At 38.9% G+C, this 26,792-nt stretch overlaps 1 protein-coding gene across 1 annotated transcript in view; it reads left to right on the top strand.

Moving 5' to 3' along the window:
• Nucleotides 1–26,792, top strand: part of SRGAP2 (SLIT-ROBO Rho GTPase activating protein 2) — a 228,725-nt gene that overhangs the window by 138,890 nt on the left and 63,043 nt on the right. Inside the window, exons 5-10 of the mRNA XM_081324575.1 lie at nt 3,984–4,046; nt 15,495–15,710; nt 18,273–18,401; nt 22,911–23,135; nt 23,923–24,024; nt 25,162–25,359. Of these exons, the coding sequence (XP_081180701.1) occupies nt 3,984–4,046; nt 15,495–15,710; nt 18,273–18,401; nt 22,911–23,135; nt 23,923–24,024; nt 25,162–25,359 (933 nt within the window). The remainder of the gene's footprint in view (nt 1–3,983; nt 4,047–15,494; nt 15,711–18,272; nt 18,402–22,910; nt 23,136–23,922; nt 24,025–25,161; nt 25,360–26,792) is intronic.

Below are 26,792 nucleotides of genomic sequence, written 5' to 3'. Positions count from 1 at the left end.
ACTTCTATTTGCAGGTCTTTGCATTTTTGTGATTTTCTTTCTCTTCTCTTCTGCTGTCTCCAGGTAGTGCCACATTCACTGTCCAGACTTTTCTTTCTGGAGTACTGTATTATGTAGCAGGTGCTTGTCTGTTTGAATTCTAAAGTCCCAGTCCTACTTTAGCTTCTTCATTTTCTATTACTTTATTTCGTGGTCCCACCATTCTTGCTTGCAGGCAAGTGGCATTTCTTGTAGCTCTTCCAATGCACCACTGTTATTACTTTGTCATGCCTTCCGTTTGTAGTCAGTTTGTGTGATCTTGCAGCAACTAACTGATCTTGCAGCAGCTAACTAGGTGGTCCACTGTTTCTTCAGCTTATTTGAAGAGGCGGCGTTAGTTGTCTGTTGCTGTCTTCTCAATGCTGTCTTTGTGCACATTTGTTTTTAATGCTTGGCCTTGTGCAGCCAGAATTAGTCCCTCTGTTTCTTCAGCTTCCCTGTTCTTAGCCACTGCTGGGTCTTGTAATCTGATTTGCCTGCTACTTTTTAAAGATACTAGTCATGTAATACTTTGCCTTACCATGTCTCTTTTTTCTATTCTTCACTTCGTCTAAATATTATTATTAGATTTTATATTGTGTTTTATTGTACTATTCTGCACTGTCTGCAGCGCTGTTCCTCTTATTCAGAGTTTAGAATCCCTTGGGGTTAAAGCAGTTTGTACATTTCATAAATAAACATCTCCATGCTTAATGAGTAGGCTTCAGAGGTTATCGTGCCTCGGTCCATGGTTTTAGCCTTTTACGTAGAAGGAAATTTCTGAATAGATTTTAGTAATGTTGATTCTGAATGTATTGCTGCTGCTATAAAAATTGGATAAAGATGTTCTTTTATTTAGCAGTTCTGAGTGTGGATTATATCAGGGCTTTTCAACCAGTGGTACGGGTACCACCTGTGGTACATTGGCACCTGGCAGGTGGTACGCGACCATCCTAGAAAAGTGGCAGCGGGGGAGGGGAATGAGCTGAACCGGTGGCAGTACCACACAAGCCTGAGCGAGAGATGGCTGGAGCTGTAAGGGCTCAGTGGAAGTGCCAGGATCAGCGCCAGGCTCCAGCTGGAGCTTGGCGCTGATCCTGGCACTTCTGAGCCCAGAAGAAGTGCCGATCAGCTGGAATATTGCAGCATCTCCAGGGTCTTGTGATTTACATTCAGATGCTTGGCAACTGATTCATATTTATGACAGTCTCAGTGTCCCAGGGTCATGTGAAGTGACCAAAACCTGCTGCAACCACCCAGCAGACAGGGGGGAATAAAAACCAAACACCCCCCACCCCATCCCCGCTGTCAATCCTCAACAGAAATGCTCTCAACAATGAAAACCTCGGACAGGAGGAAGAGCGCTGCCGGGCAGGTGTCTTGCTCGGCTGTGGCTTGGGGGGCATTTTTTCAGTGCAATTGTAACTTCGAACAGTCACTAAGTGAACTGTTGTAAGTCGAGGACTACCTGCACTTCATCACTTTTTTCCTTTTTTTTTTTTTTTTGGTCGTCAAGTTTTTGACACCTTGCTAGGCAACTGGTGGAACTTGGATGTTGCCGTATCCTAAATGTGCTACAATGGATGAAAAGGGTGAAAAGCCTTGGATTATATGACCAATTAAAGCAAGTAAAGAATAGTTTATTAATACCTGATTAAGTTGAAAAATCGTTCTTAAAGTATATTTTAGGCAGATCTGTTTTATAGTCCATGTAAAAATTCCATGTAAAATCCATATTGGGAAGAATTTTATTTGATTAGTTTATTACATTAATAATTCTTACTAAAGCAAACAAATGCATGAGTCATGATGCCTCGGATTTAACATGGTAGTTCAGAAGTCCAGGCTCTCCTAACTATGGAATGTTGTGTATTTGTACAAACATAACTGTATTATGATTATTTGCTGATAAAAATAGATGACAGTATTGTGAAGTGAAGACAATGACACATCTGAGTCTTGGAAGGCATGCTGAGAGTTGACTGTGTATGAATATGAAGTACACTGGGTGGGGTTTCTTTTGTGTTGAATCTTGGCAATGAAACTGTAGTCTAAAATAAGGCAAAGTAGCAGGTCTTGTAAACTGCACAATGTACATTCAGCAAGGATTGTAAAAAAGCAAGACTTCCTCTTCAGGTTCTAATGGACACAGTCAGAAGAGTTTAGAATTAAAATTGTCTCTATGGGTATTAATCGAGCCACAGAAAAAATGTAATTTATCACAAGCTGTTTTTCTCTCTCATGTAAAGCAAAAACAGGAGAAACATTTAAATTTGTTCCTCGTCAGTCCCATAACCTTGAATGGAATGCCTTTTGTCCTCAGTAGAGTTACCTCTAACAGGTGGAACAAGCCTGGGTAACAGTAGGGAATCTGGAATCCCAGGGCTGCATGCTTACATTAACCTAAAACACCTTCCCTAATCTAAGTATCATTTTAAAGTATAGATTTCAGATCCCAATACTGGATACTCTCGTTCAAGAACTCTGCATCCGTACAGTACATATAAAGCATGCCCAAATTTTTAACTGCTGGAATGATTTCATATTGTGAATTCCACCCATGTTTAACTGAAACCTTTTTTTTTTCTGGTATCACCCAGAGCAGAACAGCAGAACCAGACAGATTTTGGCTTAAATAGTATGATTTCATCTCATTAGGTTGTTGTTAATCCCCCTTTATTGCAAAATGAAGTGTTGATGCAATCTGATTCATAATTTGATGCTTGAATGGATGCCCAAATGATGACAGCACCTAAATTACCTATCTGATCTCACACAGGTGGGACTATACTAGGACATTTCAGAAGAATAAGCTAGATTGTGAAATAGAAAACCATTCTGGAAGAAAGCAGTGGAATTCTAATACCTATTGGCTATCTCCATGGAGCAACCAGAACATTTATCTTATAAAACTTTTTATTTTACTTAGCTGGATTGATAAACTGGCTTTATTGCAAAACATAGTGAAAACTTTGCATTTGGAATTAACCTTGTATTAAAATACCACATACATATGTGTTTCCTTCAAAATTAGATTTTTTTTTGATAATGAATGCCTATAGAGCAAAAGTTTATCAAATAATAGACACTGAACTGTTTGTTTCAGCATATAAGTGTCACCCATCTGGGCAATCTCCTCTGGCCAAATCAAGTAATATAACTGCTTGCACTTTTAGCTCTAAGAAGTAGAGTGAAGGAGGATTCTTAGAGTCTAGAAGACATGGGAATGTGTTGTAATATGCTTGTTCTTACTGTGTGACTGATAGAAGCAGGTTTAAATATGTTCCTTGGAGGCTCCCATTTATGCTGTAAAGCTATGACTTACAGGGGCTGCCTTGTGCTAAAATATACCTAGAATTACAGAGGCACCACAGATATTTTGGGAGCACGTAAGGTTGTTTCAGCTTAGTTCATAGCTGTGAAGATCACTGCATTCTCTTAGATGCACGTTACTCGGTCCCACAAACTCCTTTCTTCCTGCCTGATAAAATTCAATTACCATGGTTCAACATTCAAGAAACAGTAGAACTAGTTTTCTGTAGAAAAGATTGCTTTCCTTTGCCAAAACAGTACCAATATTTGGCTGGTTTTGGACACAGCCCATTTCACTTTATTAAAAATGTTTCTTTAATTTGGGCATAATAGGAGCTAAATGTCTGTGCCAATTTGAAAATAGTGGTGAATATCTGTAGCTCAGGTGTCTGATGAGGGTGAAGCTTCATTCTCCGAGCTTGTGTATTGGTTTCCAAACATTTCGTTACCAGGCTAGATAACATCTTCAGCTGAATTTAGGAGACTCCACTGAAGATGTTAACTAGCCTGATAATGAAACGTTCAGAAACCAACCCACAAGCTTGGAGAACAAACACTTCACTCTCAACAGTTAATTTGTGAATGTTGTAACATGCGTGTAGCCAGCATATCTTTTTTCCAGCTAACTTTCTGTTGTTCCTTTTGCATTGCAGAGTAAAGAAGTTGGACAGCAGCTCCAAGAAGACCTGATGAAAGTCCTGAATGAGCTCTACACGGTAAATCCATTTGCCTTTTTTTTTCTTTTGCTCTTTTTAGAAAGTAGTGACAAATTAAAAAGTTTGACTTTCCTCTCTGTGTTACAAAAATGGCAATAAAGCACCAGAAATTATTTTCTTCTATTGTTTCATTTTAATTCTCTGGTTTCATCTCTGTTGCCTTTGCTGCTGGTGTGGGATTACTTTCTACATTGAGTGAACATTGGTGAGTGTTTAGTTAAATCACTGGGCTCTTTATTGAAAGATAGTATCAGCTTTGAGGTCAGTTTTGGCTGCAAATGGACCAAAATACAATGGTTTCTTTCATCACAAATGTAGGAATGCATGAAGCACAAGCTTTTGTCCTGCAATACACATGCAATAATTATTTGCATTAGATGCTTGTATAACTTTTTTTAATTTGGCTTTTTAGAAGGCTGGTAGCAGTAAGTTTTGATTTAGAAAACTAGGTTTTGATTTAGCAAACTTTACAGCATAAATGGGAGCCCCAAAGCTAGGAACATATTTAAACCTGCCTCTATCAGTCACACAATAAGTAAAAACAAGCATATTATCTACAGCCCAGCCCTGGTCCCCAGGGAAGAAAGTTAAGAGAGTCTGTTGAGACCCAGCCTTTTGTCAACTGAATATTCAGAAATGCTCCAGCCTTAGAATACTAGTACAAAGCCAGTAAAAAGGCAGCTTATTTTTACTGAGTATGACTACTGCATCATAAATAAAGAGGATTACAAGTTACACAAGTGTTGTGCCGTTTTTAATTCTCAGAGTAACATTTTGAATCATATTGTCTTTATTTTTCAAAGATGTTGTTTACTAATTGATAAGTAGCATTGAATGAAGCATTAAAGGAAATAGCAAGGGAAACTATATAAAATGACATGAAGCATTCTTTTATTTATTTTGCTAATTAAAATAATGCATTGCTACATAAAACATTCCACAACATTCCACTTGCTTTCCATTGCTGTCCTTTTTTCCCTTCCTCTGAGATCTGAAATTTCAGGTCTAATAAGATGGTTGCATGTGCCACATATCAGGCACATTATCTAAAGTTCATTTGTTTACTCATCATCTAGACTCATTCATATTATTTTCTTTTAACAATTGTTGGTTAATTTTCTTGCTAGTTATCTCTTATCTTGCTAGTTATTTAAAATCACCCTCTAGTGAGCTAATAATTAAGGTAAGGTTCTAATTGTGTTTATTGGGGTTTTTTTTCAGTTTACAGTTAGGAAATTATGGAAATTATGGTGATTTATTTTCATCCTCTCTGGACATCAGTACCGTATTTTCCGGCGTATAAGACGAACCGGCGTATAAGACGACCCCCTACTTTTAAGAAGTTTTTCAAGGTTTTTTGTCTTATACGCCGGAAAATACTTACATGCCCTGCCCTCCCTGTCCGTCGCAGAGGAGGCGAAGGCCCGACTGGCCCCGCCGGCCCTCCCACTGCTCCCGCGCTTCTTCTGGCCCCCGAGACGCAGCGTTTCCCGGGCGGCAGGCAGCGCCGGAGGGCAGCCGCCACCCGCCACGGCCAGCGCCCCTCCTGCTTTCCCCCCCAGGCCTTGAACTTCTCCCATTCGGCGCAGGGCGGGGCAGCTCCGCCCGCAGCCTCCTTTTCATGTGCCGCTTCCCTCTCACCGTCGGCCGAGGCGCGCTCGGCCCGGGCTCCCGGTCCCTCTTCCCGACCGGCTTCCCGCCCTGCCCCTCATGGAGCTGGACTGGGCGTGCAGCCTCTCGGTGTGGCTGCTTTTCCTGGGCAGCCTGGCGGTGCGGCTCCTGCGCTCGGACCTGTTGCTGAGCCGGCTGCTGCGCGTGGGGCTGCTGCCCCTCAGCGCCACGCTCACGGCGGCTGCCTGCTGGCTCGTCTCGGCCAGCACCGCCCGGCGGAAGCGCAGCGTCGGACAGGAGCAGGACTTCCCTGCCGGCTCCCGTCCAACGCTCTTAGGGAAGAGCGAGCCGGCAGGGAAGTCCTGCAAACGCACGCGCACGCAGGACTTCCCTGCGGGCTCCACGCTCTTCGCTCTTGAGGCAGCAGCTGCCTCAAGAGCGAAGAGCGTCGGACGGGAGTCGGCAGGGCAGTCCTGCACACGCGCGCACTCCCCAGCTGCTAAGGAGCAGCCGGGGAGTGCGCACGTGCGCAGGACTGCCCTGCCGGCTCCACGCTCTTCGCTCTTGAGGCAGCTGCTGCCTCAAGAGGGAAGAGCGAGCCGGCTCTTCCCTCTTGAGGCAGCAGCTGCCTCAAGAGCGAAGAGCGTCGGACGGGAGTCGGCAGGGCAGTCCTGCACACACGCGCACTCCCCAGCTGCTAAGGAGCAGCCGGGGAGTGCGCGCGTGCGCAGGACTGACCTGCCGGGCTCCCGCCAGACGCCACCCACTGATTTTCCGGCGTATAAGGCGACTGGGCGTATAAGACGACCCCCCAACTTTTGAGAAGATTTTCAGGGGTTCAAAAGTCGTCTTATACGCTGGAAAATACGGTAGTTGGGGAGAGCAGTTCTTAGGTGTTGTATTTGTTTTCACTTGTGAAGAATTTCTTTTCTGTAATTTAGATGACACAAACCTCAGGGAAGAATCTGACTGGCACAAAAGGAGGCATGTGCTCGTAAAAATTCTGGGCATCTCTTCTTTCATGCTAGAATTGGAAACGTTTAATGTTTATTAAACCTGTTTCAGGTTTGTTAAACTTTGCAACTTAGAGCAAATTACTTCTATTTTGAAATTTAGGCTCTTTGAATGTTTTCTTTGTGGCATTTCCCCAAACAGCAGAAGGTTTCTGGATTTTGTTTGGTCAGCTAGGGTGATTGCATTGGCAAATACTTTTCTCCACACCCAGTTGCCACATGAAAAGATGTTTCACAGAAACTCTTGAGGCAAACGCAATGAGACCCTGCCATGAAGTAGAACTAGTAATCAAGATGGCATAGATACAGGCTGATTTTGCAATTTTGTCTAATTTATATGAATCAGCAAATCACACAGGGATAAAGTTTATATCTTATTATAGGCAAATGTTGGGAACTGCCTTCTGGCAGCTGCAAAGCCTAAAACCTTTATATGGTGTTTTTTATTATTATTATTCAACTGAATTCCAGCTGCAGATGTTCATCATTTTGAACATAACAACTGGTTTGGTGACATTGTAGAAATGCTCTAAAAATGAATAGAGGGTGTGCCTTGTTTGTGGCTTTCAACCTTGCTTTTTACAAAAAAAGGAATAGTTAACCTAATAAGGCCACTAGAGCAGTGGTGTCAAACTCGCAACCTCACGTGACATTTCGCGACATATCGTGACTTTTTTTTCCATTGCCGGCAATGGGGTGGGCACAGTTTTGCTGTGATGCATCCAGCCTATGGCTGGCAGTTTGACACCCCTGCACTAGAGAATTCCTGTTGGAAGGATTTTATACTGTTTGTAACAAATTCATTGAAGGAATGTAATTGCTAGGGTCCAGTGAGTGTGACTGCTAGGAATTTTAAGAATATTGATTTGTTTTTTCCCTTTATGAATGTACATAGATATATACATATCACCTGTCAATTTTGACTGTGAGATACTTTTACGTGAGAATGAGTAATACTAATGAACATCTGGGGGAAAGCTATGCAAGTTATTGAAAATAATGGTAAACTGAGGATTGCCAAATTTTAGTGGTGTATCCAGAGCAGAGATAACTTTATATAAAGGTGCCACGCTGAGTACGTTTGTAAGTATGGGAGAAAGAAACCTATAGAAATCAATTATATTTTTCAATGGATGGTCGGAAATTTGTACTTTCTGTTAATATAGCATTATAATAATTATAATAAAGTAGAATTAATTCACTATTAGTTTGTGTTTCCTGTCTGGTTTACCTGGGAAGACTGACAACAATCTTACAAGTCTGAAAGTACAAAGTTCCCACTATCACTTTTAACTGCTTGATCCTTCACGGCACTTCCTTCCTAAGTTTCTTTCTCTGACCACTAAGCCCCTGGGGCTTATGCCTCTCTTGCCTGATTGTTTCCTAGGCAGCATCTCTTCACCTCTTTCCATAAAGTCATCCGCACATGTCATTACAAATGATCTTTTTAAAAAAATCTAGATTTGTACTGTGAAAGAATAATAACCCTTGACCAAATAGAAAGCTTTACTTACTTGTTGCCTTTTGAGAATAGGAAGATTAATTCCAAAACAAGTTGAAACAATGATGGGGGTATGGCACAGATTTATTAATCTGGATAATTCTTTCTTTATTGATTGATTAGCTATGTATTCTCACCTACCTTATGCAGCATAACTCTGATCAACAACATACAGTAGTCCTTGCTTAATGACCATTAATTCATTTCACACAATCAAATTGCTGTTACATTCCTATTGCAAAACTACTTGTGCTGGGCTCAACTCTCATTCTTGTGCTGTGCCTGCAAGAAGGGCTGATTGTTAACCACATTCTGGAAGGCAGTAACATTTGCAGTATCCTTATTTATCTATTTAAATTTTTACAGCAAATTAAATATGCTAGCATAGAGTTCATATAAAGTCAGAAGTCTGTGGTTTTCTAGGTGTTGCTGGATTATAACTCACAGCATCAATTAGCCATGATTATGCTGATTTGTGTTGGGAATTAAGGTTCAGTAAGATCTACATTGCTCATCCTTGTGGATGACAACAAGAAAACATGGAATAGGCAGAATGTATATCTCATTCTACTAATGAATCTCTGGCTTATTTACAGGAGATAAGCAAGGATTTCTGGCTATCACTTTTAATCTTCCAGAAAAGCGAAATGAGAAATCCAAACAAGCATGTCCTAAATCAGATCTGAGCAACTTTTCAAGGACAAAGACTGTTTTCTGGATTTTTAGGAGTTGGAATGATACATTGAACAGATAGCTTTTCCCCCCTCTAATTAAGATGCATATTAAACTATGTTGCATAAGCAGTTTTGGTTTTTTAGCCTTAGCTGGCAAGCAAATTAATTGCACTGCATTCCTCCATGAATTTTCAAACCTTGTTTGATTAGCAATTTTAAACAGCCAAGGATTTTTTTTCCTGTATTAAAGACAGCAAAAAACAAATCTAAGCCTGCATATTTTAGGATCATGATGTGAATTTGATTTATGTGTGTCCTGCTCTATTTCTCAGTCTACCTATTTCCTAAATTAAGAGTTAAGGAATTGATTACAAAGTCCTGTGTCAATTTTCTCTCAGTCAGGTTAGCAGCTGGCTTTTCTCTATGTTATATATAACATATTGGATTGTCATCCCTTCAATTCCATTGAAGGCCATTTGTGTTGAGTGGATTTTCTCCCATTCAGATTCCCAGTCTTCAATTTATTTATTTTCTATTGATAAAAGTTTTTCAGAAATATAAAGAATTACATGTTTCCTCTTTCAGAGTTTTGTGTTATCACTCAATTATACATCAAAGGCATCTATGTTCAAAGCAGAAAGAAGACTGAAATCTGTTAGTCTTATATATGGGAAGATTATACAAAGTAATTTTTAATTCTTAAGAAGTTTCTTTATACTCAGGAGTCCATTAAGCTTTGTTAGGCAAGCTCTTGTTGATTAAGACTGCGAGGGCTTTAGTTTTGATTTTAAAAATGAGTTATAGACCCCTTCCCATGGTATCCCACAACTCCTGTAATGATCTTAGTTTTTCTTGGTAGTTGACGGCTGCATCTATTAAATAATCTGCATCTTCTTCTCTTCTGGCTAACTTCTTTCTGACACCAAAAATATAATCTAATTCAGAAAATCTTTGATAACATTCCACTGCATTGATGTTTATGCCTGCCACCTCAAGAGTGGAAATAACATCATTTAAATGTTGCATGTATTCTTCCCAGATACTGTTGAAATGATAATGTTGTTCAGATTTATTTCAGATACTTTTTCCCCAGTCTGTAAAATTTTTTGCCCATGAGTCAGGTCATTGGCGCTCCATTTCAGATGAAAAACATTCTTAAAAAATTGGGACAGTCCTTGAACTATAATAAAGCCTGGTTTCTCTTTGAAGATTTCCAAGAAAGGCGTTTGCTAATAGTCCTTGCTTTAGACTAAAGTAGATAAGTATTTTGCCTTACTTAACTCTTCTAGTTGGTCATTTTTTCTTATTATAAAGTACTAATCAAACTTGGTTAAAATATCTTAGGTCTGCACAAAAATTTACTTTTCCATTTGACTTAGGAGAAATCACTATAGCTATATTCACTGAATTCACAGTATGAAAGTGCAATAAAACTTAATTCTAGCATGTTTTGTATTTCTTTCTTCAGTGTATCTCTAACTCTAGAACAGTGGCCCCAACCTTTTGGACACCAGGGATCGGTTCCATGGAGAGAGGTTTTTCCACAAATTGGAGGTGGTGCGGTTTCGTATGCTGCCTGCATCTCTGTGTGGCCTGGTTTTTGGCATGCTGCGGACCAGTCCCAGTCCATGAACTGGGGTTTGGGGACCCCTGTTCTAGAATAGATGTTTCTGCTTTATTGTGCTTGCATCTCTGGTAGCATTTTTGTGTTGTACTAATGTAGCAGCACCTGGATTGATTGTAAATATTTACTTGACATGGTGGTTCTAAGTTTGCTTTTGTTACAAAGATAAGATATGTGTCTCTTCATACTTTCTGTGCATCTGGCAAATAGCTATAAATTTGTTTCGCTAGATCTTTTAATCTATATACTCCTAATGAAGCAATGCACGTTCTTAAAATTTTATGACTAGATGGTTTTTCCATTTCCAAGTCTACTTTGTGACTTATGGACTCCATTTTTGATCATCAAAAGTGAGCTTTGCCACCTCGCTTAAACTTGCATTCTTGAGTAGGCAACAAAAAGCAACTCTTTTTCTTGAGAGCCTTATATGATAACAGTCTTATTGTGCAGGTGTTCCTGAAATATGCCATTGAATTTTTTGCCCTTTGTGTGTGGTGTGTGTGTGTGTGTGTGTGTGTGAGAGAGAGAGAGAGAGAGAGGGAGAGGGAGAGAGAGGGAGAGGGAGGGAGAGAGAGAGAGAGAGAGAGAGAGAGAGAGAGAGAGAGAGAGAGAGAGAGAGAGAGAGAGAGAGAGAGAGAGAGAACATAATCAGAATCTTTGGTCCTGGAAGTTCATTTGATCCAGGACTCCTCTTGTTTTTTTCCGTGTAGCAGATCAAAAGGACTGAATCCCCTTTTTTTCCGTGTAGCAGATCAAAAGGACTGAATCCCCTAAATGCCTATGACACTTCTCTATAGGCAAATAATATATAGGGAAGTAAAGGCAATTTGGTATAGTGGTTAAGGCATTAGGCTTGAAACCAGGAAACTGTTTAGTCACAAAACCAGCTGAGTGATCTTGGGCCAGTCACTTTTTGTCAGCCCTAGAAAGGAGACAGTGGCAAGCCACTTATGAAAAACTTGCCAAAAAAGGACTTGTCCAGGCAGTCTCTGAAAATCAGACAATGACTGAACAGAAGAAAAAAATAGAAGGAAGTAGTCCATTCCAAAATGTTGGTATCATTTTTGTGCATTCTTGTTTAACATTTTGAAGAGTCTCCTTCAGATAATCCTTCTATCTGAGTGTCATACTGATAAGGTCTTACGTCCAGTATCTCCAAATCTGTGTACAAATTCTTAGCAGTTATTTTCTTAAAATACCAACAAAGTGAAGTTCCTCCATGAATCCTGGTTTTACATCATACCCGAGCAACTTTTCAAGGACAAAATCTGAAGTGGTACAGTATTGCAAAATAGGCAGGGCTGTGTCATGGTCAGAGGCAAGTTTTTCTGTTAAGGAGGCAATTGATCAAGTTCCTGTTTTCTAAACAGTGTTAATTATAGGATAATCAAGAGTGGAGGTTTTTTTAAAAAAATTATGAGTTTTATTTTCTTTATTCAGTTGGGCTACTCAAAACAAACTCCTTTGCTCATTCCTATAGGTAGGTGTGAGAGTTCTAATTAAAAGAGAGATGGGGGGAAAGACAAGGCAGGACTAACAAAATATATGCTCATCTAGCATCTTAATATAATCCCTTGATGGGAATAGCGTGTGGTATTTATAATACTTAGACTTCCGGACTGAATCCTTATGTAATTGCTTTGACCCTGGACCTTGATGTCAGTCTTGGCAGAAAGATATGGATCGACCATGTTGACACATCCTTAAATATATGAAACCATTAAAACTGGGACTTACATGATTTTGATGCCTTGTGCCAGATGTCTTTCAGTAGATGTAATGGGAATACGGGTACATGGAAAGAATACCTCTACTTCCTGTTTAAGGCAATTCCAAATGTCACCTTTAATTCTGTTCATTGATAATAATTCAGAGTTATCATATACATAAATTATGCTTCCTTTAATACTAAGTGGGTTAGCATTTTTAACTGTTACTTTTTCCTGTAACTAAGGAGTGTTGATTTAATTGCTCCAGAAGGAGTAACAAAATGAGAGCATATATTCCACCTAACAAAAATTACGGTCAAGTTCAAATTGAGGTGAAAGAAGACTCAGGGGCTTGGTGCTTGCAAACTGGAAGGATTTGAGGCCAGAGTTGGCTTGCAGCAGGATTTTAAAATTGGAACATAGATCTCTTCTCTGTTTGAGCACACATTTACAAAGCAGTTATTATAGTTATTAATATTTCATGAAGGTCTATGATGTAATTGGAAGAGTGCATACCATTTTTTCAAGTCAGTTTTTAAATTTTATTATGTAAGCTACCTTGATCAGAATCTGTGGGAAAGAGAGGATAAAACTGATTTTCAGTAAATAAATCCCTATCACCTTCCTTCCTTCCTTCCTTCCTTCCTTCCTTCCTTCCTTCCTTCCTTCCTTCCTTCCTTCCTATCTTCCTTCCTTCCTTCCTTCCTATCTATCTATCTATCTATCTATCTATCTATCTATCTATCTATCTATCTATCTATCTATCTATCTACCTACCTACCTATCTATGTATGTTGTTTTAAACCTGTCTAGATGATGTGTTAATTAGCCTAATGAGACAAATTAGAGATTCTTAAACTTTTGATATTTGATCTTTGCCAAGTTCAAAAGGTTATCAGGAGGGCCAAAATACAAAGAAGGACAGGAATCAAAATATGTGGTTCAACTATTAGAGCTCATTTATTTGTAACAAATGCCAGTGAGAAAGGGAAAAGTCAGTATTGATCCGAAACAATGGAGGGACTGTAGAGAAACAAAAAGAAAGGCTGATTGTTAGCAGAGTCAGCCTCTGCTGTCTATGTTGCCTTTTGTATTGCTGAGCAGGATTAGCACTGATAGGGCATGGAGTGCTATGCGGTCAGTTAAAAAGTGGTCTCTCTTCTAGTAATTGCTTTTTAAAGTAAAGATATCAACTTCCTGGGGGAAACAAAGGAATACTATTTAATGACCTTTTTCTCCTTGTCCTTATCCCCACATTGTCACATTCCAGTTGAAAATAGAATTATTCTTGTACTTCTTTCTTATCTGTTCATCTCTCTTTCCTATTTTCATCTGGCCTTTTATAGCCTTGTGCCAATAGGGTGTTTCACTTCATGCAGTAGAAGTTAACATCATTGGAGCTCTGTTGTATGGACTACAATAGAGATTTGCACTATGCATAATGACCCACATCTACTGATATTCAAACAAATATCAGAAACGTTCCTAAGAAATTTGGACATAATGTATTGAGGGAACAGTAGGAAATACATGGCTGAAGGGACTGAAATTTACATTATGTTATACTTTAAAAGAGAATTTTATAAAGAGGTGCAGGCTCCAGAAAAATTGTTTAGGATGTATAAAGGTATTTTCAATTTATGTTGGAAATGCGGAAAACATGAAGGGTCATTTTATTATGGCAAAAAATGGGGTTCAAGTAGTGTTAACAAATAAAGAATTTTAAAGATTAATATTCATTTGAAAGCAGAAATTTTCTTTTTATAACTAATGGATAAACAGTTAGAAAAGCATTATGGAAAGCTATTTTATATGTAATAACTGCTAGATTATTTCATGCACAAAAGTGGAAAGAATCTGAAATAACCACAATGGAGGAACAGCTGCTGAAGATGATGCAATTAGCAAAGATGCAAGGTTGACTTGTCTGACTAAGAACAAAACCCATATTTATTACTGACTAGAAACTCCTTATGGACTTTTTGCTAAAAAATGAACGTGATTTATGTGTTTGATGATTTAAAAAGGTAGAATATGAAAAGAAGATTATACTGTAACCTTAGAAAGAGAGAGTAAAATATAAATGTACTTCTGTTTCCAATATCAAAATCTGCTTCTTTATAACTTTTTTCCCCTTTCCTTCTCTATTTCTTTGCACTTTTTCACTTATTACTTCAGGTTTTTTTTTCCCAAAGTTGGTATTGTTCTTTTTCTTTTAAAACTTTTTCTTTAATAAAAATTATATGTTAATAAGAAAGAAAAATCCCAGCAAACCTTGACAAGCAGAGTTAGAATAAAGTAGTGGAGGCCCTGGTTTAGCCATCAGAATCACATGAGAGTTTTAAAATGTTCCATACCTTTGCTGATCATTTTGAGTTTTATAGGTATTTCTTGTGACCATTCTTTCAGCAACCATTCAGAGTTACGATGGTGCTGAACGAGCATTGGTTATGGCTGATCCTTGAGGGTTCAGGCCATCCCATAAATCCCATGGTCACATGATTATGATCTGGTGCTTAGCAAGCAGTTCGCACTCAAGACCAGTTGCAGCACCCCGTGATCAAATTCACTGGGATAAGTCTTCCCCATCCACATATCCTCCCTTAGCCCATCTGCTCATACTGCACCAACTAATCGTGCCCCCTCCTGAGCCTCACCGGTCCTCCCTTGGGCCTCCCTTGCGTACCTTCACTGACCCTTGCTTCACCTCTTACATACCTTTCCTGCCCGTAACCACACCTTCCTTGCTCCCCTTTTCACCCCCTTGCATCTTCATTGCACCCTCGTGGACCCACCTTAACCCTTGCTATGCCTCCCTCGTACTCTTGCACACTCTCCACGAGTCGTATCTCGCCTCCTTTCCACTTTTCCCAAGCCTTGCCACACCTTCCTCACACCTTTGTGTACCCCCTCGTGCCTTTCCCCCACCCTGCAGTAGCCATTTAACCTGCCTCCCAGCCTGCTCGTAAGTCACCTGGGACTTACAAAGTCCTGCCAGCTTCCCCACTGACTTGATTGTGGGAACTGGCAAGAGGTTGCCTTGCCTAACAACGATGGGATTTGATTAAAGATGGCAATTGGGACTGCAGGGATTTCTGTTGCTAAGCAATGCGGTCACGCTTTACGTCATTTAGCAGTGGAAGTTCTGGTCCCAGTTGCCATCATAAGTTAGGGACTGCCTGTATAGTAGGTGTGTAGAATAGTTATAGGTTAAGTTTACTTTGAAGGCACTGGTTGATTAATGTTCAGGTGTTTCCAAGTGGGATTTTTTTTTAAAAAAAAGTAAGGTGTTTTTAAGTGAGAATTTCCTTTGCAGGTAATGAAGACCTACCATATGTACAATGCTGACAGCATCAGTGCCCAAAGCAAGCTGAAAGAGGCAGAGAAGCAAGAAGAAAAACAGATTGGTAAGTCTGTGAAGCAGGAGGAAAAGCAAACTCCACGCTCCCCTGATTCAGCCTCCAGTGTCAAGTTTGAAGAAAAGCATGTCCGTCGGAGCTCAGTCAAGAAGATTGAGAAAATGAAAGAGAAGGTGAGTGCGCAACAGGGTTAACTGCTAGGTAATTGCAAAGCTCTCTTTACCAAGAGCAGCTGCTGAGTGTTTGCTGGGAATCTAATACACAATAGAATATCTATCAGGGCGTTAAGGGAGAAGAGCTATTTAATGGGGAAATAGCAGAAATACTGACCTAATGGCTCAGGGATTATCCTGAGGTCTAGAAACTATATTTAGGTATGAGTATTCATGAGATGGAATGAGGAGGTACAGGAATCAAAAGTGCAAGGAGGTTGTTTTGGCACTGATCCATTTCTTCTTATCCCTAGTCAACTATGTAAATGTGTTCGAATTGAAACTGATTTGCATGGTACATAAAGATACTGTGTATCAAACAGTTAGCAATTTGATATTTAAATCTTAAATTAAATTCAAGTTAAAACTTGAAGAGGTAATGTAACATAGTGGCATAGGCAGAGAGACTATTTAAAAAGTTGGGGAAAAGGCTTAATATTTGCAGAAGGCTACCTTGGATATGTTGTTTTAAGAAGTGATATTCTTAATTGGAAATGTTCATTGTACTGAGATACAGAAATACAAGCACACTTTGGATAGGATCATGCACGAAGCAAGTAAAATAAGTACAGCCAATGGTTTTTCCCCCTCTTTTGTTCCTCAATATAGTATACAGATAGTTCTCGAGTTATGACCATTCGTTCAGTGACTGACCATTGATTTTCAAAGATGGAGTGACACTGAACAAAGGGACTTACAACTGGCCCTTAAAGTTCCAGCCTTTGTAGCACCCCTACAATTACATGAATAACATTTGAACACTTGAAAACCACTTACACTTACTATGTGACCAATTCCAGTGTTCCATGGTCACTTGATTGCCATTTGCAACCTTCCCTGCTGACTTACCAAGAGCAAAGTCAATGGGGAAACCTGCAGGGAAGGTCACAAATTGCTTGGGTAAGTCTCCCCCACCCCTGCCTTTCTTTACTTGCATGCAGTGTGGTGTCCTACCCCCCCCCTTCCTCCCTCTTTGCTCATTTGCACACACTACATCTCTTTCCCCTGCACTCGCATGCACACACCCACCAGTGTCCTCCTTTCCCCATTCTCTCTCTCTCTCTCTCTCTCTCTCTCTCTCTCTCACACACACACACACACACACACCAGCATCTTCCTTTCCCAGACCTGCTCTTGCAAGCATGCCCCCATCAGCGTTCACCTGGACTTCCCTACATTTTCAGCCACCAGCATTCTCCTTCCTTGAGCCTCTATTCTCACATGCACTCTGTGCCCTCCTTTTCCAGCCTTCCTGCTCTTGTGCCACACTGTAGCACTCCCTTCTTCATCTTGCATGCAGCTTGCACAGGGTGGATCTTCCCCGTCCCTGTGTGGCACTGTTGCTCTCATTACCTGTGGCTCCTGTTATTTCCTGCCTGCTTAATGACCCACACATCTTGAGATTATGACAGCAACTGGGACTGCCTGGATCATCATCACTAAATGATGTGGTCACATGACTTCACACATTACGATCTCATCGCTTAACAATAGCAGTCCTGGTCCCAATAACTCAAGGACTACATGTAATTTGCCCTTATAGGAAGATTTATTGGAGGTGACATACTGGGTTATTGCATCCACTGGCTATTTGCTATGCAGTGAGTTGTGAATGAGAGTCTTGATTCCACAGTCTCAGCTGTGGAATTTCCTTTTGTTTTAGATGCTGTTGACAGTTACCATCGTAAACCTTTGGTGACAGTTTAAGACCTCTTCATCAAATATTTGGGTAGACAGGTGCTGCTGTGCCTTCCCATCTGGTTCTGGATTATACTGCATTGTATTTAGGATTTCAATTTTTAATAAATAATTAGAGCCATAGAGCTTAATTCTAATTATTCTAATTTATTGTAAAATATTTTTAAATGTTACCCACTTTGAATTTTTTCAAATAATGAAATCAGTCAATAAATATTGAATTAGTTTTAACTTTATGATGAAAGTTTAAATTATTAATGTTCCATATATACAGTATTCACATATTGATTGGATTAGGTCAGGAAGGCCTGTTTCCTATTCTTCTGGGCACAGGAATGTGTGTGGGCCTAGGTTTCCAGCTGCCTAGTGCAGACGATATATTAAATTCTAGTGATACATGATCGGTCCCTATAATTTGGAGGATTTGGGTATCAGACCTTTGTTTACACTTGGCTCTTTAGTGCCTTCTGCTGATGTCAGTCCTGTGTGTCCATATCAGAGCCAAATAAAATTCTGCAGGGATCTTCAGGTTGCAAACATGCTTCTCGGATTGGATATATTAACTTTATGTGTTCCTGTGAGCCACTTTTTAGCCATCTATGGATTAGATCACCTTCCTGTCTCTTCAGGACTCAACAATTCCTTGAATCGTTGTTATATGATGATGCATTTGTTTTGCCTGAAAGTGTTAAGATTTCTTAGTCCGAGTTAAAAAGAAAGTGAAATAATTTCTTGATTTTGCAAAATATTTTTTCCTTCTTTCAAGGTGACTGCTTTCTTCATTTTAATTATTTTATAATAAAAATCCATTTGTATATTTTTCAGCGCCAAGCAAAATACACAGAAAATAAACTGAAGGCTATTAAGGCAAGAAATGAATATCTGTTGGCTCTGGAAGCCACCAATGCATCTGTATTCAAGTATTATATCCATGACCTGTCAGACCTCATTGATGTAAGTGTACTTTGGTGGTGTATTTCCAGAATGTTTCTGCTTCAAGCCTCATTATGTTGTTCTCCTCAGTTAATTTCTTCAGTGACAGAAGTCCATATGGAGATTTTATCTTTTATCTGTGTTCCATCTGTGTTTCATTTAATTATTGAAGGACAACAGCATTTAAACACAGCACTAATTAAATAGCCAAACCAAATTCTACAATTGTCAGGTATTTTCATTATTTTAATATTTGCAGTGTGCACACTCCTCAACTTTTCTAGAAAGCTTTGGGAACAATCTTAATTTGCATGCACCAGTGGGACATACTATAAAATACATCTTCATCTCATAGGTTTTTTTTATAAATACCTTACGTTTTCTTCTTATTTTATGTGTTGACTTACTGCTTGAATGATTTCCAGGAATTACAACAGAATGCGTAAAATAGTTTGCAGTTCATCTTAAATGTCTGAAAGATTTAGACAACCTCATTTATCCAAATGATCTTGAAACCAACTCAATTTGTTGAGATGAATGGTGAATTTTCTTAAGGTTATATAGGAATGCATGAAGTTTACACAAAGAATATATCAACATTTCTCCTTATTCAATGGATCTACAGCTGGTCTTTCTTCTAGGATACACATGCTGGCATATTTAACATGCCTTACTGTCGTTTTTCACCATAGCAGTCAGTCCTATAAGATTGAGCTGAGAAACAGAAAATGTTCATAAGTATAATTTGTCTTTTTAGTCCCAATTCAACACATTAAGGAAGGTATGTGAAATACATGTTCAAACAAACAAATCATTGGCCTCCTCCTTCACTACAGTGCCCATAGAAGGCTAGTAGTAGGGACAGACACATCCATCTTTTCTAGTTTTGTCAGGCTAGCATTTATTGAATTTAAGTCTGGGTTGGGCTAAATCTATATTGATAATATCTATATGATTCATAAAAATTCAAATGTACTTCATATACAACTTTTTCTAATTTTCAACTTTTTATTAACTGTTTTATCCATTTTTGGATGAAGTATTTGAGTATTCCAGAATTCTGATCTGTGTTTTATTTTTGCATCGGTCCCCAAAAGTATAAATTACAATGCTTTACTTTAAACCATCTATATGATAAAATGAAGAAAATAATGCAAGATTAATTATAAAGAGCAATCAAAACAAAAAAAGGAGGAATCTCTTTGTCAGGGAATTGTGCAGCCAGTGTCCAAATGGACTCAGAGAATGCTGACAAGTACTTGGGGACGCGGTGGCTCAGTGGGTTAGGGTGCTGAGCTTGTCGATCAGGTCGGCAGTTTGACGGGTCGAATCCCGAGTGCTGCGTAGCAGAGTGAGCGCCTGCTACTCGTCCCAGCTTCTGCCAACCTAGCAGTTCGAAAGCACGTAAAAATGCAAGTAGAAAAATAGGGACCACTACGGTGGGAAGGTAACAGCGTTCTGTGCGCCTTTGGCGTCTAGTCATGCCGGCCACATGACCACGGAGACGTCCTCAGACAAGCGCTGGCTCTTCGGCTTTGAAACGGAGATGAGCACCGGCCCCTAGAGTCGGAAACGACTAGCACGCATCTGCGGGGGAACCTTTACCTTTACCTTTACTTGGGGTTTTATGTAAATAAATATATTTACAGTAAATAAGAGAGGCAAACCAGGAGCATAGTCAGGTAAATCAACGCAGCAGCAACATCATCAGGTAAATCAACAGAGAGCATACAGGACACACAGGGCAAAAAGGTGGGAATCAAGGAGACTCCCCCTTTTTACTCAAAGCAAGCAATCACAGCTTAGATTGCCTCGTGCAAGGAGACATCTGTCCAAGCAATCAGCTATAACTGTGTGTTCTAACTCTTTACACAACCCTCACTTTTCCGGTTATAAATTTAAATATCTTGACACTTTTATAGGCAGTAAACTTCATTTACTGAATTTGTATCTTTATATTCATCAATGTACTTTTACACAATAAACGTGCAACCTGTAAAAGTGTGGACAAACATATTTTTAAGCTGAATTTTGGCTTGTTGGACATTTTCTTATACTACCAGCTTTGTATTTCAAGATTATTTTAGTGGATGAAGCGTTAATTTGTCATGTTGAGAATTTAATTTATTTGAATTCTTATTTTTTTTAAAAAAGAAATCTTTGGAAAAAGCATGGATCAAGTATTTATATAACCAAGAAACATGAGTGAGACTGATATACTTGTACATGTAATTTAAGGGATATTTTAAAATGCAAAAAAATAAGGAGTGCTGGTTTTATACAGAGGAATGCAATGGTGGGAAACTATTCTATGAAAGAGAAACCTGCACCTGAGAAAGCTACATTCATAAGGCTCCAACTCTGACAGAGTAAAACATATATTAATACAGATGAATATCAGTCATTTTGAAATTTCTGGTGACTTCCCTCATTGGCAAGATTCTCGTGATTTCTCTTCCATGATCTGTGAAAAACACGGAATGTTAATTTGGTTGCAAAGCTGAAACTACTGAATATTTATGAATTAAAATAGCCTTGACATATGCAGATTCTCAATCAACCATTTTTTGTTTTTGTTTTAACCCCTATTTAGTTTTTATGCTTCTTGACTAAATTTATTGTTCTTTCATTGCCTGCTTCCAGTAAAACCAACAATTGCTGCTTTACAAAGCAGACTGTCCACACCTGCCCCAGACTTTTGGCACTGTACCCAGTCATATGACAGTGAGCAGGTTATTGCAGGACTCAGGACTGCATTCATTTATGTTTCTCTCCTGTCTTTCCTGTTCCTCTCTGTGGCACATGTTCATTTCATTCATGGCATTTCTGTTCCACCATTATGTGCAATACTTGTCTAGTAGGGCAGATGTAAGCTTGTGACTTCTGTCAAACAAATGGATACTTGTCCATTCAGAAGATTTCCTTCCTTCCTTCCTTCCTTCCTTCCTTCCTTCCTTCCTTCCTTCCTTCCTTCCTTCCTTCCTTCCTTCCTTCCTTCCTCCCTCCCTCCCTCCCTCCCTCCCTCCCTCCCTCCCTTCCTTCCTTCCTTCCTTCCTTCCTTCCTTCCTTCCTTCCCTCCCTCCCTCCCTCCCTCCCTCCCTCCCTCCTTTCCTCTCACCAGCTGAAACCATTGTTCCTCTTCTATTGATATATAGTTTTTTTTCTCATCAAGTGATGGCAGGAGTTTATTTTCATATGATTTGGCTTTGGCAGATTTGTTGTTGTTATTATATGTATTCTACATATAATGTAGAAAATACTTCAGATTTCTGGTTTGGATGTTGTAGTAAGTATCTGTTTCTTTATCAGCAGCTACTTGATTACATATCTTATTTAACAAGTTTATGCTCTTTTACATGCTCCTACATTGGCATCAGAGCATCCTATAATAGGCATCTTTCTCTGGAAGCAGACAGAAGAATATTTGTGTTTCTTCCATAGTGGGAAAAGCATTTTTGAATTGCAGGACTGATTTCTTCAAGAGAGGCTTTGTAGGCTCCTCTTTTGAAGTACCTTAAAGCCCTTTTTTGCAGAAGTGTATTTATTATTTTATAGACCCAGTTAGCAACCTCTTGATATAATTAGCCAGCATGAGCAAGGACCACATGCTCATGTGATAAAATATATTTATTTTGATACCCTGCCCACATCATTTATTCATACAATACCATACAATACAATACCAGAGGTGAGAGACTGGGAGCGAAAGAGCAGAGAATGGTCCCATTTCATATAGATATATAGATCTAAGAGGATACGTTATTGTGGGCTGGATCAGTGGATAAATCAGTCTGAAGCAGGAGATTCTGTTACATCAGATTGAACTGTGTTTTATAATTCCACCATCTATAAATAATAATAATAATAATAATAATAATAATAATAATAATAATAATAATAATAATAATAATAATAATAATAATAATAATGAAGAAGAAGAAGAAGAAGAAGAAGAAGAAGAAGAAGAAGTAGTTGGAAGGGACCTTGGAGGTCATCTAGTCCAACCCCCTGCTCAGGCAGGAAACCCTATACCGTTTCAGGCAAATGGCTGTCCAGTCTCTTCTTAAAAACTTCCAGTGTTGGAGCATTCACCACTTCTGGAATTTAAGCAATTGATTGACCAGTCTGGCACAATTCAAATTGTGCTTATTGCATGTGCTTCCTGACTTTCATATCTGATCAGTTATGGAAAGCTTTACAAATTCAAACTGTGTAAATAAGATATTCAACTGTGAGCTGTTCTACTTTGCACTACCAGTGTAACACTTTTTTTCTCACCTTAAATGTGGCTTATAAAAACATTTGTGTAAAGTTGAATTTATATAAATCAGATCTCCTACAACCTGGGAAGCCTCTATATTTATTAAATAAATTTATGTTTTGGTGTAAACACCATTGATTTCCAGAAAACAATAAATCCTTTGAGATGAATATTTGTCTATTTTATTTATCTGTATATTGTATCATTTATAATTTTTCTTTCAACATTTTGAATTTTACATGGTTTTTACTTTCCTATTTTTTTTCCAGCAGTGCTGTGACCTAGGATATCATGCCAGCCTTGGTAGGGCACTTAGAACATTCCTGTCAGCAGAGCTGAATCTAGAACAATCAAAGCACGAAGGCCTGGATGCCATTGAGAATGCCGTTGAAAATCTAGATGCCAACAGTGACAAGCAGCGTCTGATGGAAATGTGTAACAGTGTCTTCTGTCCACCCATGAAGTTTGAGTTTCAGCCCCACATGGGTGACATGGTTAGTTTCCCCCCACCCCCATTTTCTGTTTTCATTGCAAACTTCACTCCAGACATAATTAAAAAAGTCTGTATAAGAAACAGAAAAAAACTATAATCATGATTGGCCAAGGATTCTACAGCAATATGAACAATTCTTCAATACTGAATGCATGCTATAAGCCCAATTAACCTAGCTGTGCTCATTGTGATGCAGTGCTCTTCCAGTTTCCAAACAAACATCTATTCCATATTCACTGTGGACATTTCTGTATATATACAGGTAGCCCTTGGTTAACAAAAGTGATTGGGACCAAAATTTATGTCACTAAGCGGTGTAGTCATAAAGCGCAATGTAACCTGACTGCATTGTTTCTGCAATGGCAAGTCCCCATTACCACAATTAACCAAACCCCACTGATCATTAGGCAATGAATGAACCAAGGTCATTCCTGGTTTGGTCCATTCTAGCCACAAACCTCTAAGGAAAGGGACTCCCTTTTCCTCTGTAAGGAAAGGGATTCTCCACACACACTTAACTCCCCTCCGTCCTCTGCCCTTTTGGTTTATTCCAGTGTGTGAGCCTAACCATTGTATAAGGTAAACTGTGGTTTATGACTAGTTGTGAACATCCAGGCAATTGTTGTTTATTGAATTTGAATTAAAAATAATTTGTTTCCTGGTTTGTTTAGCAATCCTTTGTTCTATGGCCCAGTGTAGATATCTCATACCTGATTATGAGTTTTAACAAAAGTGAAGAACTAGAAGCAAGTATCTGGAAAGTTGAAAAACAGCCTATTCTTTTCTAGGTATTCCAGCTTTGTGCCCAGCAACCAGTGCAGAGTGAGTTGGTACAAAGATGTCAGCAGCTGCAGTCTAGGCTATCCACTCTGAAGATTGAAAATGAAGAGGTAAGAATAAGAATTTCCCTCTTTTCGTTGATATATCTCCATATTCCTGTTTCTCCATGACATTTAGCCTAAAGCCTGACTGCATGAATTTAGTACCCATTCTCGGTTGGACATCAGTGGACCAACACCCACCTTGGTGGGCAGGGTAAGATCTCTATCAACCTTCCAGTGTTAGAGATGACTATATGAAGTTAGAGTAGATGTAGTTTAGCTATGAGGTCCTTGCCCACCTAAACATCTAAAACAGGTATGTCCAACCCAACAGGCCACATGTGGCCCTGGATAGCTAATCATGCTGTCCCACAAGATCTCAACATTATAATATTATGTGATTTATTTATATTAACTATATTAAATATTTTATATGCCGCCCAAGAAATTTCCTCTTCAATCAATTCAGCTCATGCAAGCCAAAAGGATGGACACCCAGGACCTAGAACAGCTAAATTGGCTAAATCACATATAAAAAATGCTTTAATACCACCTTACTTTTTCAAAACAAGCAACACCAATTAGCAGTCACAGGACATCATGAAAAGTCCTTAATTATACAACAGATGGATAGACACAGCCATAGTTTCAGATGTGAAACTGTGAACATCCCAGACCAAGTTAAGTCCAGATACACTCAGACAAATCAGCCATCAACAGGCACACAGAGACAAGCAACATCAACATACATTCAAAAGAGAAAATCAAAAAGCTGAAAGATCAGAACATCTACTTGCCCACAATCAATACCCAGATAAGCAGACATTAATATCAAGATTAATACTAAGCCAACAATTAAACAACCTGTTTAATTCAATCTCTTCTTGTCTTCTGTGGGCTGCAAAGTCAGGCGCAAGTGACTGGAAGCAGGAGATTGCCAATGCTTCTTTGGGGTTAGGCACATGTCACCTGCCCTAAAGATGATGTATTGAAATCCCTCTTAAAAAGGAGTTGCTCTAGATCTAGAAATCATGTCCTAGAAATAGGACGTGATCCCTCTCATGGCATATAAGGTACATAATTAGATTTGTTCTTTCTCAGCATCTCTACAAAAGGTCTTTGTATTGAAACAGTATCTAATATATGATTAGTTATGCTTCAGCCTCACTTTTTATATTTTTTTTCCTTCTTCATTTTCTATGCCAGGTTAAAAAAACAATGGAAGCCACACTACAGACTATTCAAGATATTGTCACTATTGAAGATTTTGATGTATCTGATTGCTTCCAGTATAGCAATTCTATGGAGTCTGTAAAATCCACAGTTTCTGAAACCTTCATGAGTAAGCCAAGCATTGCCAAGAGACGGGCCAATCAACAGGAGACTGAACAGTTCTACTTCACAGTAAGAGCCCTGAATTTTCTTCATCTTTCATGTGTTAAAACCGTAATATTTTAGAGTTGGAATATATTCAAAGTTCAGTCAAATGAATTTGGCTGGTGAGGAAAAAAAAATCTAAAGCTGGTAATACTGAATTTTACAATTTTGCTGAAATCAATATTATTTTAAAATATATTCAAAGATTATTTTGATACATATTTTCTTAAAACTTTACTAAAAACTGGTAAAATGCCATGCCTAATTTAGATAGTACAACAGAGCAAATGAAAGCAATCATCAGCAGACTTCTAGAAAAAAAATGCACATGCAGCTGAGTATAATGGAAATGTTTCTTCTTAATTCTGTACTTAAAACTTCTGAAAGACTGGATGTTTGCTAAAGAAAATGTAAGTCTATTTATCGTATTCCACTGGAATTGTCTACATTCAAAGACAAGGGTAGAGTTCCACAAGCACAAACCTCGGGACCTGCAGGGGAGGCTGTGCTGGGCCCATCTTCTAAGACAACTTGGATTGAGGCAGCCAAATATTAACTAAATCCCTGAGAATGCTCATGTCTCAAGATTTAGAGAGAGGCAGACGTGCTCTGTCCCTAGGAAGGGATCCTTGGAAATAATTGATCAATTTACAGCCAACTTTTAAGCAGCAGCTGATGTTGGGTTGAAACTCTGGAGGTAACAGAAAAACCTTCATTTGAGAACAGAGAGTGATTAGAATACTGTCAGTATCAATCTTGTCATTCTGCTTATTCATTCCGGATACACAGCTTCTAATCCTTGATGTGTTTCATTTCTTGTATACATTTCAACCAGTCAGCAAGACAGAAAGTGACACTCCCTCAGTTGTTGCCTCTGTGATGTGGCCTGTGGCCTATTGTTTAGACTTGCTTCATCTCCCTTCTTAATTTTCCCCCAGCCAACTGGTGGAATGTGGCCCCATGTGAATTGGCACATATGTAAAGAAGCTTTGCTTCATTGCTTTGTGGCTGCATGTTTTAAATTGCTATGTTCCTCTTATAGGGATCATGGGACTTTTTTAAAAAGTGCTGCCTACTCTGCATATTACTTAAGCAGATAAAGTGGTTTATGCTGGATTTGGTTTAGTAATAGATTTATTGGAGAGTATATCATTCTTTTAGATAAGAAATAAAAATGCTTCAAAAGCCTTATTAAATTAAAAGGTTTGAATGGAAGATGAATGTAAGCAAAAAAAAAAAGAATTGATTCAATTAACAAGCAGTTGAGGTCTCCTGATTGTCAATGGTTATTAAATGAGCTTCCATGTTGTTGTTTTTAGGAAAAAAACTCAATCCTTTTCAAATAAATATGAATTTTATCAGTGCTTTTTTTCTTCACATTGTGTAACTACCGTATTCTTGCTCTCAACCAATGGCAGTGACATTAACCTTCTGCCTCTAGGAAATGCATATGCCATTAA

The sequence above is a fragment of the Vipera berus genome, assembly GCF_964194415.1.
Source record: "Vipera berus genome assembly, chromosome: 3".
Classification (NCBI taxonomy): domain Eukaryota; kingdom Metazoa; phylum Chordata; class Lepidosauria; order Squamata; family Viperidae; genus Vipera; species Vipera berus.
This window is presented reverse-complemented; position numbering and strand designations above follow the sequence as displayed.